Source organism: Xiphophorus maculatus, chromosome 8, assembly GCF_002775205.1.
Source record: "Xiphophorus maculatus strain JP 163 A chromosome 8, X_maculatus-5.0-male, whole genome shotgun sequence".
NCBI classification, from domain to species: Eukaryota; Metazoa; Chordata; class Actinopteri; order Cyprinodontiformes; family Poeciliidae; genus Xiphophorus; species Xiphophorus maculatus.
The window spans coordinates 1,934,577-1,950,499 of record NC_036450.1 but is presented as its reverse complement, the minus strand read 5'-3'; the positions used below and the strand labels follow the sequence as shown (position 1 = coordinate 1,950,499).

Here is a 15,923-nt window from a genome sequence, read left to right as displayed (position 1 = left end):
ACGATCATTTCTATCCAGTAAACATTCAGCTGTCAGGTTAGTTTTTGTCAGTGAAAAGAACTAAATTAAATTAAAAAATTGCTCTAAATTTGGCTTAAAAATAAAAAATATACATTAATTTAAAATCAAATAATCTAAATGTAACTATTTGAATTACAATAATTTAAATATATTTAAATATGAATTTACTATTAATAAAATTATATTCTAATTTAATTATTAAGTATAATCATTTTATTTGAATTTAATTTTTCTTTAATTTGGGAACATATATTTAGAAGAAATAACGGTGATGTCATCCCTATCACGGTGATGTCATCCCTATCACGGTGATGTCATCCCTATCACGGTGATGTCATCCCTATAACGGTGATGTCATCACTATTACAGTCATCAGTATTAGTATTCCCAACATTTCCTATAACATTCAAACATTTAGACCAGGAACTGGAACTGATTCTGTTTCCTGGGGTAAAAATAAGACACAACATTCATTTTCATCAAAAGAGGAAAGACAGGAGAACATGACATCCACGTCTTCAGTAGTTAGGAAAATAATCTAAACTAACTTGTGTTTTTTTCTAATTTTTTATAGTTAAACCAAACGTCTCATATTTCAGGTCAGTTAAAATCAATAAAATTATTAATACTTGATAAAAGCCACAAAACTGGCAGAAATAATCTGTCAGATTTATTTATTAATCCAGAAGGTTTGACCAAAGTCAGACAAATCAAACAACATTTATCCCCGATAACAAAACGTGACCAAAGAACGTCAAAATAAAATCAATAAGTAATGTTCTCATTACGTCACCCGGCATTTAGCAAAGAGAAATAACTTTGGTGATTCTAGCAAACCTAAAACATGAGAAGTTTTATCTGATTTAACTTCAGAAAGCAATAAAAATATATATAGGTAAAGTTCTGGTTTATATCCCGATGCTAATATGATTCACAGAAACATTCTGATGTGATAAAACATTAATTATTTCATCATTTTAAAACCAAGAGCAAACTCTGTTTTCTATCATGTTCTCATAAATTACTACTTTATTGTCATTATTATGACTTTCTCGTACTGATACAACTCTTATTACTTATCATTACTTCATTCTCGCAGTATTGAGACTTTATTCTCATAATATGAATGATCATGATAACTTTATTCTCATATTATAATTTTATTCTTGTAATTAAAACTATTTTTTTCTCACTCTGGCCCTAACATTTTCACAACGTAAAGCTTTTATTTTGAAAATCTGATACAAAGGTGACAGTGAATCTTCTGCCGCCTGGTTCCAGGAATCCGTCTCTATATGACATGAAGATGCAACAACACAAATAAATCCATGCATTCGTCCCTATATACATCACTAAATGAACCCATGAATGGTTCTGTATAGAACCTAAATGAATCCATGAATGGTTCATCACTAATGAATCGCTGGTTCCCAGTTCTGATTCCCAGTTCGTCTCTCAGATGATAGAATCCGGTTCATCTTTGGCCTCTGGGTGTCACAGTTACAACTGAGGAGCACTTTCTCTCTCCCTCGTTCACAATAAACACACTGCTTAATGCTGCACATCTCTATCACTCTCACCTCACACACACACACCCCAATACACGCACACACACACACACACACACACACACACACACACACACACACACACACACAGTAGCGTGGCTGGCCAGATGGGACTCTTCCACATGACCAAGCCGATCAATCAACACTGAAGGGCCCAGGTGCTACTACGCACCATTTCACAGTCTGTCACATCCACACACACACACACACACGCACACACACACACACACACACACACTGCTGTACATACACATAACAGCAGAGCCGTGAAGAGATGGGAAGATAAAGGACACACACACACACACAGAGAGAGGGAAGCATGAAGAAAACACACACAGAGCAACATGAGTGACCTGAGCTCGGTCTCTGAGGGACTCATCTGGACGGATGACAGGATGGAGAGAACGGAGGGAGAACAGAGGGATGGAGGGAGAGAACGGAGGGAGAACAGAGGAACGGAGGGATGGAGGGAGAGAACGGAGGAACAGAGGGATGGAGGGAGAGAACGGAGGGAGAACAGAGGAACGGAGGGATGGAGGGAGAGAACAGAGGAACAGAGGGAGAGAACGGAGGGAGAACGGAGGGATGGAGGGAGAACGGAGGAACGGAGGGATGGAGGGAGAGAACAGAGGAACAGAGGGAGAGAACGGAGGGAGAACGGAGGGATGGAGGGAGAACGGAGGAACGGAGGGATGGAGGGAGAACGGAGGAACGGAGGGATGGAGGGAGAGAACAGAGGAACAGAGGGAGAGAACGGAGGGATGGAGGGATGGAGGGAGAGAACGGAGGGATGGAGGGATGGAGGGAGAGAACGGAGGGATGGAGGGATGGAGGGAGAGAACGGAGGAACGGAGGGAGAGAACGGAGGAACGGAGGGATGGAGGGAGAGAACGGAGGGATGGAGGGAGAGAACGCAGGAAGAGATGGATGTATATTAACTTGATATGAGAATAAAGTCGTGACATTATCGCAGTAAAGTCATAATAATATCGGAATAAAGTTGTGATAATATCAGAACAACAAGAACAAAGTAACAATATTACCAGACTTGTAATAATGAGAAAAAATCGTAATATCTCAGTATAAAGTTGTAATACGTCCAGAATAAAGTCATAACATTAGAATAAATCCTGACCTCCCGTTACAAGAAAAAAAGACACAAAAGGAAGAAAATTAGTAAAAATATAAACATAAAGCTGCAACAGCTGCTGTGAGATTAAGCCAACAGTAACATAACTGTTTTCACAAACTCATATTAGCTTAAATACAATATAAATGGGTCAGATAACCAACACTGGACAAAAACATACCATTCAAATGTCAATATAAACCATATTTCACTAATTCTCAGCAGCAGCATCAGAATTACAGATTTTCCTAATATCCTGCAAAATAAAAGGATTAATTTTTAGAATAAAAAGAGAAAATTATCACTGAATTCAAACTTTTCTCTCTAATTCCTGTTTTCTCTGCTTTTCTCTTCACAAAACCAACATTTCTATGAAATGATTGAAAGCAGGTGTAATCTGGTTAGCTACATCCAGTAAACTTGTCAGAGTAAAACTTTCTGGGAGCAGAACGTGAAACTGTTAAAGTCGTCTCTGTTTGGCGTTTCCGCCTCTCTTCTTGACGAGAGCCATTATTACCGTGTCAGATCTAATTACAGCAGATCATTTACACGTAATGCACGGCCCCTTCAAAACAATAATACGCTAAATACTCCACAGCGGCTCGCAAAGCACGCCCTGTTAATGCAGGCAAGTCAATGCAGCGCTAATCAATTTATGACATCCACTGAAAACACAGAGAACGAGACGGAGGAGACGTCAATCAGCCGAGAAGAACCGGAAAAACGTCCAGGAAGGAAAAAATCTGCCTTCTTTAAACTCAGTTCACAATGTATCTTTAAAAGAATCTCACATATAGTCACAAGTCTATGTTTTTTTATTGGAATACAATTTTTGGTATTACTGTTGTCCCATATGTTTATATATTTTTTTGTAAATAATAATAAAAGCCCATTTTATTGTCAGAAAATGGTTCAACTTTCCTTCCAGTAAGGTAAACCTGTGTTGATTTTTATGGGAAAATAGTTTCTGGTGTAAACATACCTGCTATGGAGAGCAAAGAGTGCCAAATTAATGTAAAAAAAATAACATATGATATTTCAATGCAACATTAGCTTATTAAAACTGGATATAAACAGAAAGAATGTATTAATTATTATTAATAAAGTTATTTCTGCACAGAGTCATAGCAAAATTGAAAGAAGTTAACTTGACTTCCTGTTTGAAGCAGCCAATCAGACGACAGGGTATCGTCTAATCCTGCCCACTGAGTTTAATGAGTGAAGCTGAATAGAAACACAAATTTTAAAAATATGTTTTTCAAACAAAAAAGAAGCTTTTGCGCAAGGATGAGGTGTATTAGTGTATTTCAGTAAAATTGCAATAAAATTGTGCAAATTAGAATAATAAAATGAAAATAAATCTGTTTAATGGAAATGCCAATTTAAAAAAAAAACCACATTTTGATAGGTCAAAGTTAGTATATTTTGAAAAACTGCAATGGAAACACTTCTTCCCATCACACGAGTCACATGATCAACAACTGGATGTTACTACTGGCGGAAATGACAACGAAGACAAACAGGAAGTAGTAGAAAGATGGTGTTTTTTAACAACCTATCGCATAACCAAACTTATTTTAATTGAATTTCTTATTTATTGGATACACCGCAATTGGGAAATTGTGTTATTTTGACATTAGTGGAATATCAACAAGTTTTGCGTACTTTTGTTCATGTTTTTGGTTCAGGTTATTTATTGTCTTTGTTTAAACATTCAGAGCAGAAGCAGCTGAAAGCAGCACATTGGGACAGCGTGGTGCCAAAGGGGAAAACCGAGGCACGACACCCAGCCGCGGTGATGAGCTCCTGGGGTGGAGAAGGACACCGAGAGGAGGATACGGAAATCAGAAGAGGACAGAAACACTCAACATTAACGACTCAAAAACACAAGAAATGGAGGAAATGACGACTCAGGTTGGAAATGAAGAAAACAAGATGGAAGAGAAAAACAGAAATGTTTCAGAGTGAGAGCGACGAAAAGAGAGACAGATATATGTAGCTCTAAATAAAGTGTCCAGATGTGACCTCCTCAGAGGGGGTCCGGCCTCATGGCTCAACACTCATTAATAAGGTCGCACAGAGGTCAGACAGACGGCGTTTCAGCACCAACAGCAGGAGGAGAGCCACGTCGTCAGGTACATACGCAGCTTCTCCTTTTGTTTCCTGCCTTCGCTTTCTACTTTAAAATATGAAAAAAGAGTCAGAACAAATGAGAACGTAGGTTTCAATCAGCCTGTAGCCAGCAAAAGAAACAAAGCTGGAATTACGGAACATCATTGATATCAACAATCCACAAACTATTTTATTGACCAATTTTTTCTCAACAAAAATTGATGACAAACTGTGTAACGCTCTGACTGTTGGACGAACAAATCAGATTTCTTCTGAAACCAAACAGAGTCAAACTAGCAGCTTTTCAGACTAAAGCTAACAGAAAAACTAACAAGCTTTAAGGATGACTCAAAGTCCACCTTAAATCTGAACAGTCAAGCTAGCAGCTTACTGACTCAAACTAACAATATCTGAGAGCTAAGCTAACAGCTACCATGACCTTAAACAGTAGCTCATTATGCTAAAACCCTTTGACAACTAAGCTAACATCCACTTAGAAATGGGTAACAACTACTGAGAGTTATGCTAACAATAATCGTTAGTTGTTAAAGACAGCCAACCGTTAAACACACGCTAACAGCTACTCAGAATAATTTAACAGCTAACACCTACTGGGAGCTAAGCTATAAACGATTCAGAATCATGCTAACAGCAAATCAAAATCAAGCTAATAGCTTATTAGAGTAAAAAATACAGAAAAACAAGACAAGTTGAGCAAACATTTGATATATTTAACCATTATTTTGTGAGCTGAAACCACTGAACCTCTGTTTTGTTTTGTGACAGTCAGTGTGCGTGTTGGTGTTTATATGGGGTCATGGTCATGATGCTGGCGTTAAACACCCTAAAGTATAAGAAATGTCAACCACTTCACTGAAAACTCACAGATTTAAACCACAGAGAAGTCACCGCTGACTCAATGCCCGGCGTGGCTGAACAGAAACATCACCTCACTCACACACATCCTCTCATTGCTAGATCACCGAACGTGTGTGTAGCTGCAGATTAATCTAGTGGGGTCGCTCAGATGACACTAATCCCTCCGCTGATTATCTAGAGCATAACATCACTCTAATCTGCACGGGGGGTCGGTTTAAAGACGACACACAAGGTTACAAAGGAGGGAGGGGGGCAGAAAGACAGCTTCACACTTAACATGTTCAGGTTGGGTTTATTTAACTCTGAACTGTGGCTTCCTTTTAGGGTTTACTCTGCGTATAATCCAAACAGACAACTGTCATTTACAACTAAATGAAAGGGATTATCAAAGGCAATAGCTCAAACACAGAAATAACTCCAGAGCGATGTTCACAATAGACGATAAAACTGCAAAATCCCTTGGTTTAGTTTTACCAGAGAGCTTTCAGAGCTGTGGAACAAATGATTCATTTTATCCGCCGCAAAATTCACCAAACGATAAACTGTAAATGAGGTCAGAAATGTGTGAAATTAAAAATCAAAAACACAAACATAAATTGACCCCAATGGACTTGGGGATAATTTGTTTAGCTTTCTTAGTATTTATAGCGATTTTTAGCTAGTTTACAGTAGTTCTTTACAATTAGCATGCTACAAACAACATGTCTGTTAAGCCAGGGCTCCTAATCCAGGTTATTTGGTAGCAAAACAATAACTAACTTACAGTATTTCTTTTTTTATTATTATCTTAGTGTTTATATTGACTGGCTTCTCTCTGCCTGTGACTTTCAAGTCGCTCTTCTCGTTCACGTGAGGCGCTAAAAATAAACCCAACAAGCTAGCAAAATGAGTAAAAACAAAGTTTTTCTTTACAATAGGGAAGGAGACAGAAGAGCAGCACATTTAACAGACAAAACCAGGAGGTTACCATAGCAACCAGAGAGCGTTAGAGGGCAGAGTGGACAATACTCATGTTGCATTGCTAGCATAATGCTACAGGATGATGCTAATAAGGTTGATAATCACTATGGGTTGGCATTAATGTATCGTTTTATCTTGTTGTTTTAATATTAATAAAGGAAAGTCTGTGGAAATATTGTCTCATTTTGAACCTTTACGTTGGGAATCGCTGCATTAAGCGGGCTAGCAATGAGCGCTAACATTTTCTACATAGATAGTATGTCTCCATAGCAACAGGAAGTGGTATTACCATCATTTAGTGATCTGGTTGTGTGAGCCCAAACATCCAGAGGTAGAAGGTGAAAATGTTTCTGTGTGCCGCATTTCGCTGGCTGCCTCCGTCTCTTAGCGTTAGCATCATAAAAGTAAATTTGCGGCTCCTCGGCTGCAGATGAAGAATCTGATATTTCCCTTTCTGAGTCACAAACCGTAATCACAACGCTGTCACAACACATCCAGCTCACAATGGATCACTCCTGCTGCTCCACCAGCAGCCTTTACTGGATTAGGATTAAATTTCACAAAATAAACTAAAGAAAATATCATCTACTGTTCTCTTTGTTTAGCCAATTTACTTACAAACATTTAAATATTCACCAATTTATAGTCACAAAGGCAATTATATACCAAGAAATAGGTATGAATGACCCTGAGACCAGGTTGTTTTTAACAACTACTTTAGTTTATCATGATCATGAAAGCAGATATTGGTATTTTGGCAGCGTTTGCAGGCTTCACATCTTGCTGGAGAATAAAAATAAGAATAAAACACAAAGTGGAACAACAGCAGGAGATGACATAAAGCCCTGAGTCACCTCAACCAAACTCTTCTTCCACTAAACTTTCCATTAAAGTGCTTAGATACAGCAGAACTTAACAGAAATAAGTCCTCAAAATGTGACTTCTTAGTGGATCTATATTTGGTTTCACTTTCTGTATTGAAAATAATTATTTATAGATAACACAATTAAGATCAACAATATTCATCAATTCAATAATTAATAAAATTCCAAATAAGCAGGTGAATTTTTTCCCGCAACACACTTTTTCCTTCCACTAAACTTTCCATCAGAACATGTAAAATAAAAATGTTTGTTTGTTCGGTATGAATCAAAGCAGCGAAAAGCAGAAAGGCGGCAGGTAGAGTCAGAGAGGGTCTTCCATATTTGATGCATCCAGTCAAAGGTAATTAGGCTCTGCTGTGTGTGAGGCAGATTATCTGTGTCAGTGGCCATTTGCTCACAACTGGCGCCAGAGGCAGAGAGCATCATGGGTAAACGAGCAGACGCCGGCTGGCGTTTCTCCACTCGCAGACACAAGCAGCCAAAACAAAGCAGCCGATCCGCGGCTGTCGGACGACAAACCAAGAGACGAAGGAAGTTAGCCGACCTGTTAGCCTGGAGTTTGAGTACGGAGGCGAGAGGCTGTCATGTGACGCCATGAACTGCGATCCGTCGGCGTAACTCTGCAGAAAGAACAGAAAGTTAGCTGATCGGGACATTAGCTGAACAGGAAGTTAGCTGAACAGGAAGTTAGCTGAATGGGAGTATTTAGCTCCAAGCTAATAATTTTATTAAACTACATGTTTAGTTTATGTACAAACAAAATATTTAGTTAGCAACATAAATATTTAGTTTGAAGCTAACTAATTAATAAGCCAACTAATCACCTAGCTTCAAAACTAAGTGTTTAGGTTTTAACTAAATATTTAGTTTGTTAGCTCTGAACTTGCTCCAAACTAGTTAGTTAGCCAGCTAAATAATTAGCTTCAAACTTAATATTAAGTTCGTAGCCATATTTACTACATATAACTACATATGTAGTTTCAAACTATGACATTTATAAATGTATAACACGGTCAAAATATAACACTGAAAAATGGATCCCTGATTTTTCTGTTATGAAATAAACCAAAATATTCCTGTTAATTTTTGACAGTGTAACTTTACAAACACACCCAATCATTTCTACATGAAAACAGTTGTTTTGTTATTAAAACCAAATCAAATGCTTCTGATTAAAAGTATTTCTGATTGATAATAAAACTGGAAGAAAAGCAACAAAACAAACCTTAGAGGAGCGACTTCCACTCGCCCATGAAGCTGCATTTGTTCTTTCCTCCATACCTGGACGGAAACAAGAAAAACGTTAGCTCAAAATACAGTTCAGTACAGGAAATTATTTAATTCTTACTGAATACAGAAACCATCGGGTCTGGGAAGCTGCAACTGGAACTGATCTCTGGAAAACCAGAAACTTGATGGTCCAGATGTTCCCATCCATCCAGGCTCAGTATATCTGATATTATTCATTTATCATATCTGCAAACCCTCCTATTATTCCCGGCTGCATGTGTTCAGTAACCATGGAAACGCCATGGACGCTCCCGTTTCCCCACAGACTCCAGTTTTTACGTCCAGATGTTTTATTAAACATCTGAACCTGCAGCAGAATCGACTCTCTAACATCAACCCAAACGTCTCCAGTCCGGCTGCAGAAACGTTTTCACAAAACAAAACAGAAGTTTGACAAGTTTTGAAGACATCAGGAGAGAACGAGCAGCAATTATAAAAAGCATCGCTGGGTAATAAAAAGTGAGGATTGGGGGATGGATGAGAGGAAAATGAGAGAGAAGTCCAAGTTGGAGTTAAAGGATGGGAGGAGGAAGAGAGAAGGAGGCGTCCATGTGTCCTGCACCTGATAAGGCGTCCAATTGAGGGCTATAAATTACACTAGAGACCCACAAACAGGGAGGCACAGTCCGAAAACCACACACACACACACACACACACACACTCTGCAGGTTATCTATCATCAGTTAATGAACTTAGACTGACAGACAGCCCCATGTCTCTCACAATGATCCTATTAAGATCTGCCTGACACAAAACAGACTCCTATTAATACAGTTAGCCCATGTGTGCATGTGTGGGGATCAGAGTGGACAAAAACACCAGTGTCCAAAAACTACCACTCACACACCCAGCCTGTTGTCTGAAAATCTGCATGAATCATACATTCATGTCATAAAGTAGCTTAAATTAAAGCCATGTTTTTCTATGGCGATGTTATGGAAAAATATCAACTTATAGATAAAATATTCAGTTCTAAAATAAATCAGTTCTTCTTATATTCAACAAGTCAGTTCTACACCCTGAGCTGTTTGTGTCATAAAGGTAACATCCTGTATGGAGAACTGAAGCTGCCAAAATTAGGGAATATTTACATAAACTAATCAGTTATCAGCGGTGAGCGAAGCTAACTAAAAGGTTACCTGCTAATCCTACAGCAAAAATAATAAAAAAGTTCTGCTAATGCTAAAGCAATAGACCAATATAGTATTTAGCAGAAGCTAATGCTAGAGCCCTAATCAAAAACAGCTGTGCTGGGGCATGCTGTGGTGGCGCAGGGGGTTAGCACGCCCCACGTTTGGAGGTTCGCGGGTTCGACTCCCGGTCCCGACGACCTTTGCCGCATGTCTTCCCCCTCTCCTCACCCTCCTTCCTGTCTGCCTACTGTAGAAAAAAATACGAGCCACTAGCGCCGCAAAAACTCTTCGGAGAAAAAAATGAAAAAAAAAAAAAAAACAGCTGTGCTACATTTAAGCGCTATAAAAACATGGTATTTACTGGACGCTAATGCTAAACCGCTAATCATAAACATTAGTTCCTCCATTGCTAAAGTGCTACAAAAACATGATATTCAGTGGAGGCTATTGCTAAGCTGCTTATCATTAGCAACTGAAATGCTAAATTGCTATGCTAACATAATATTTGACGAAAGCTAATGCTAAAGTGCTAATCCTAAACAGTTCTGCTAATCTTAGGCACTATACCAACACAGTATTTAGTGGAAGCTAAACCGCTAATCATTAACATTATTTCTACTAAGACCAACATGTTTACCATAATCTAAAGCGCTAAATTCAACCATGTTGATACACATATGTTCTATACCATTAGATTTATTTTTTTATTTTGTTCCTACATGTTTGTTTTAAATAAAGTTATTAGGGAAGGAGAGGAAACAGTAAACAGCCTCCACCACTTCACAATAAGAGCATGAATATAAATGGTTACCTACTTGAAGAATTACAAAAACCAAAACTTCAACAGACTGTGAACTTTGTCTAACTGAAAGTTTACACAAAACCCAAGAAAATTAGAGTTTTGCAATTTATTCAAACAAACTGAGTTAAGGGAAGTTAAATTTTCATTCCTCCGTACTTTTATAGACATATTTTCTTTAGTAACAGCCCGAAAAAAGTGATGATCACACTAAACCGTATAAAAAAAAAGAAAGTGTAAATTCAAACTGATGTTTGAATGTTTGTAAAAACAGTTTAGGCGTTAAAACCTCAAATGAACCTGAATTCTTGTAGGTCAATAATGAAACAAACCTGTTTTACTGATTTCTGTTTTATTATTTGACATATTTTTCTGGACTCATGAATCCACGATGCGTCCGTTTGACCCACTAACCCAGAGAATCAAACTTTCCAACCTGCCGGGTCCAAACGGTGTCAGTGGGTTGGAAAGCCGCAGCCGGGGAACGCGTGATGTAAACATGGTGACGTTTGTAATCAAAGGTTTCTGACAGACAGAAATGAGGCCAGCGGTGACGATGTGGGCCAGCAACGCTGCACCTGTTTGGAGCTCCGTAAGAACAATTAAACTGACACATGTCAGTTTGTTTAATTTAATCCTGAAACCTCTGAGATCATCACATCACCTCGACACAAACCAAAGAAACAAAACCCATCAGGCTTCAAAAACAGAGAAATTAAACTACAGCAAAATGCTAAATATTTTGTTTAACTAAATAATTAGTATATTTAGCTCAGTAATAGACTAGGAGCTAATAGGGAATCAACTAAATATTTACTTTATTCCCTAAATATTTATCATCTTAATTAAATATTTAAAACAAAACTGCCAATGTAAGTAAGACAAAACTCATCTTTGGTTTCCGACATAGATTTGGATGATTTTTCTCAGTAAACCTTTTCATCTATAAACAGTATTATGTTTTTATTTGTGTCGTTTTTGGCAAATATTTAAACTGGTTTGATATTCTGAAACACTGAAGTGAGACACAAAATAAAACATGTCCCGAATGTCGTGCATGAGGCTCAAAGCTCAAACTGCAGGAACTTTAAGGGGTTAATATTTTAGAGCAGAAAAATAAATAAAGAAACAGAGAAATGAGAAGAGAAGCTGATGGACGTTAAACCAGACGGAGAAACAAACATTTAATTCAGCCGTCTTATTTAAGGCGGAGGAGGAAAAGCTTCTTGTACCTTTACTGAACTACAATCATGTTTAATCCAGAACACACACACACACACGCCCACCCCACACACACACACGCCCACCCCACACGCACACACGCCCATACACACACACACACGCCCATACACACACACACGCTGAAATAAGACAGTAAGAATTAAGAATCAGATTACATCTCTATTAAAGCTGCTTAAAATGTCTAAAACCTACAATCCCTCAGTGTGAGTGGCTGAGCAAGCAGGAAGTGATGTCATCATCCAGTACAGGAAGTCCACCTCCTTTAGTTTTATTTCCTCTTTTCTCTCTTCATTTATCTTCGTTTTCGCTTATTCTTCACTTAAATTACTGCTAATTTGTTGCTAAAAGAAAAAAAAATAAAAATCAAAAATAGATTTAAAAATTAAATTTTTAACTAGTTCCACACTAAAACTATTTTTAGTTTGGAGCTAAATATTTTATTTACAAACAAAATATTAAGCCCCAAAATAAATAAAGCATTTAGCTTCAAACTAACTAGCTATCAAACTAAAAACATAGATATTTAATGTATAAACTAAAAGTTCATTTAGAAAACTAAATGTTTAACCAGGTTCAATATTTAGTTTAACTATTCACAGCATTTTTAAACTAACATTGAATGAATAATATTGTGAAAATATGACTTTGAAAAACGAACCCCCATGTTTTTCTGTTATGACAGTCTAAACAACGCAAATTATTGCTGTTAATTTTTACAATTTCACAAACCGCGCCCCACAGATTATGGGCACTAATCCTCTTCCGTACAAATTGTATCGCTCTGCTAAAGTCGCTTTTTTTAGTGTTGCTTGTGTCTTCGCCTCCAAACATTTTCTCCAAGAGACAAACTGTGATTTCAGCCAAACGGACCAGAACCACGCCCAGATTCCCGAGCCGCGCCTCTAACAGCTGGAGGAACGAAAATAGAGCGCCTCGAATGTTTTCCTCCCCCAGCCCTCCGTATCCAGCAGGACAACACCGAAAACGGAAATCCGATTTCCAGCCTTGAGGTGGAGCTCGACGGTTTCATTCATGTTTCTGTGCTGAAACACCTCGCCCGGCGTTTCCTGTCATTAAGCAGCAGAGCCGTTCTATAATTAGAACATCTGGACTCTAATAGGTTTCTGCGGCGGCATCCACAGCAAACCGCCGCGCTGCATGGCACACAGACACTAAAACCGAGCACGCTTCATGTTTCAGGCCCTTTCTCTCTGCCGTTTTGTTCATAGAGGAACATTAAAGCGGGAAAACAAACAACAGCTTGGAGAGCTAATGGCAAGCTGAATGAAGAGGGAGAATAGTTTGTGTAGACAGAGAGAGAGGGAAAACATTAGCAAGTTCAAACATGGCTTTCTTGAATGCGCCGTTTTTAAAAGCCTACAGATGCCTTTCCAAAAAGAGAGATTAATATTGATAATAAGAAGGCCGATCCTTTTTGTTTCGTGTTTTTTCGTCTTCGTCGCTGTGATGGAGGAAGAATAAGCGGAGCGGCAATTCCTTTGACAACCCCCCCCACGCCGGCCCATGTGAAGCCCAGCCAACTGTGGCTTAGATCTCTGCACACCATCACAACCAGGAGAACAAAAGCAAAAAAACACCGGCGGAAAAAAGGAAACCAAAACAAAGATCTGGGAGCAAACTGGTCACAAGCTAGAAAGTTAGCTCAACTTTTCTGAAGCGCAAACTGGGATGGAGGCAAAATTAATGACTGAAAAATGGAAATAAATCAGATTTTTGAGGCATGAAAACTGCTTCAGAAACACTTCATACATCCACCACTAAGCTAGTCTGTCAATATAACCTAAAATGAGTCAAATTTATTTAATTTTTCCATAAACCTAGCTTACCACTACAGCGCTAGTAGGGCTAGCTCAGGCTAATAGCCTCCAACTTGTTTTTTGCCCAAATATTTCAACAAACATGGGTAGTTTGTAAATATTTAAGTACTTTTTGGGATTATGTACTTTTTAAGCAATCTAAGTGCTTAAGGCAGAACTAGCTTAGCATAGCTCAAACAGGTTCAGTCATATTATTAAGCTGAATGATCTAAAACTCTGAAGTTGAATTCATAAATAAAAACATCTCAATACAGTTTTCATATGACATAATTGTTTTGAGATTGTTTTTGCTGCTAGCAGAAACTATGAAGTCAGTAAAGCTAGCTGAGACTTAAAGCGCTACTATTTATTTTTGTTGTTGTGCCAAATATTAACATAAAGCTTTGTGATGGATAATAACAGTGAACTGCAACTATCCTAACATCCATCCAAAAAGGTGTCATATTTTCTGTAATATTACCACATAGTCTATGGCCTTCATAAACCTAGCTAAGATGTAACATTAGAGCTAGCTCACCTGGGCTAATAGTTTATAGAATAGAATAGAATTACTTTATTCATCCCAGCAGGGAAATTATTTCGCAGTTACAGCATAGAGACAAGACACACAACAACCACCACTGAGTAGCAATTGTAGACAATATAAAATAAAAATAAATAAATAAAATAAAATAATATGAGCGAAATATCTGAATAAATATGGACATTTTGTAAATGTTACAATAAATGTGGGTAGTTTATAAATATTAACTAAACCACTTTTTAAATTTTTTTTTCTTGCAAACTGTGTTTAGAACAGAACTAGATATGAAGTAGTTTAGCGTAGCCTAGCTAAACAACAGGTGCAGCTATTTCATTAACCAAATAAAAAATGAAATGAAAAATAAAAAATAAAGCTGAAAGATAAACATTTAGGATTCATAAATGAAAACACGTCAACACAGCTTCATCTTCTCATTTCATTATGTTAGATTTTTTAGCAGCAAAAAACAACAAAAATCTGAAGTTACTGAAGCTACATGGGACTTCAAGCTCTAATAGTTTGTTATGCCAACGATTAACATACAAGGCTTTGTGATTAATAATTACAAGCTGCAAAAACTAATTACTTTGTATTAGTTCAACAATTTGTTCATCTATCCATCCAAAAATGTGACACAGTTCCTGTGATATCACCGGATTTATGGCACTCAGACTCAAAGCTATAATGTTAGCAGGAATACCTCGGGCTAAATGCCTCTGACTACTGTTTAAATGTCAAATATTGAAATAAATATGGACAGTTCATAAATATGCTTTTTTTTGGGTTGCTTGTAAATATTTATATAACTATGGAATGATTTTGACCGTTTATAAGCAAATTGTTTAGAACAAAACTAGGTTACGTTAGCTCCGCTTAGCCTAGGCTAACTGAGTAACAGGTTCCGCCATTTCAGTAACCTTCAAACAATTTTAAAACGCTAAAGCTGAATACTTCACATCTTAGATTCATAAATAAACACATATAAATACATCTTCATCTTAGTATTTAATCTATATGTTATTGTTTTATGCTAAAACAAAGCTAACTCTGAATTCAGTAAAGCTAGCTAGCTAGCTAGCCGGACTTACAGTTCTAGAAGTTTCCTCTGAGCGCCGCTGCGGCCTTAAGGTGAGTCAAGATCCCCGGGACTTTAAAGGTGAACTGAAATACCTGCCTGTCCGGATCGCTGCAGCCGCTCTAATCCATCCAATAACTGCTCAGTTAGAGAAAATTTGCTCACAGTGAAGCAACAACACTTATTTTAATCTGAAGTCGATAAATTACCCAAAAACTGCACTCAAGTAAAAGTAAAAAGTTGTCACGCAAAAAAATACTCAAGTAAGAAAGTACGTAATTTTTAAAAAGGCGACTGAATTACTGAGCAACTAATCAAAACATCATAAATTACATCATCAGATGGAACATTTTGGGTTTTATGAATCAAAGTAAGAATAATTCGTGCAGGCAAAAGAAAAATAATTCCAGATCAGTCTTTCAAAATAAACTTTAACCAGAATTGCAGATGTGTATCTGGTGAATTTGTGG

General features: G+C 37.6%; 1 protein-coding gene across 8 annotated transcripts in view; it reads right to left on the bottom strand.

The window, feature by feature from the left end:
• LOC111609414 (transcription factor 4-like) overlaps positions 1-15,923 on the bottom strand; it is a 105,592-nt gene that overhangs the window by 53,981 nt on the left and 35,688 nt on the right. For all 8 annotated transcript variants that reach the window (XM_023337785.1, XM_023337783.1, XM_023337784.1 and 5 more), the window contains 2 exons: positions 8,779-8,834; positions 8,098-8,173 (listed from right to left, as the gene is read on the bottom strand). In XM_023337785.1, coding sequence (XP_023193553.1) covers positions 8,098-8,173; positions 8,779-8,834 — 132 coding nt within the window. The remainder of the gene's footprint in view (positions 1-8,097; positions 8,174-8,778; positions 8,835-15,923) is intronic.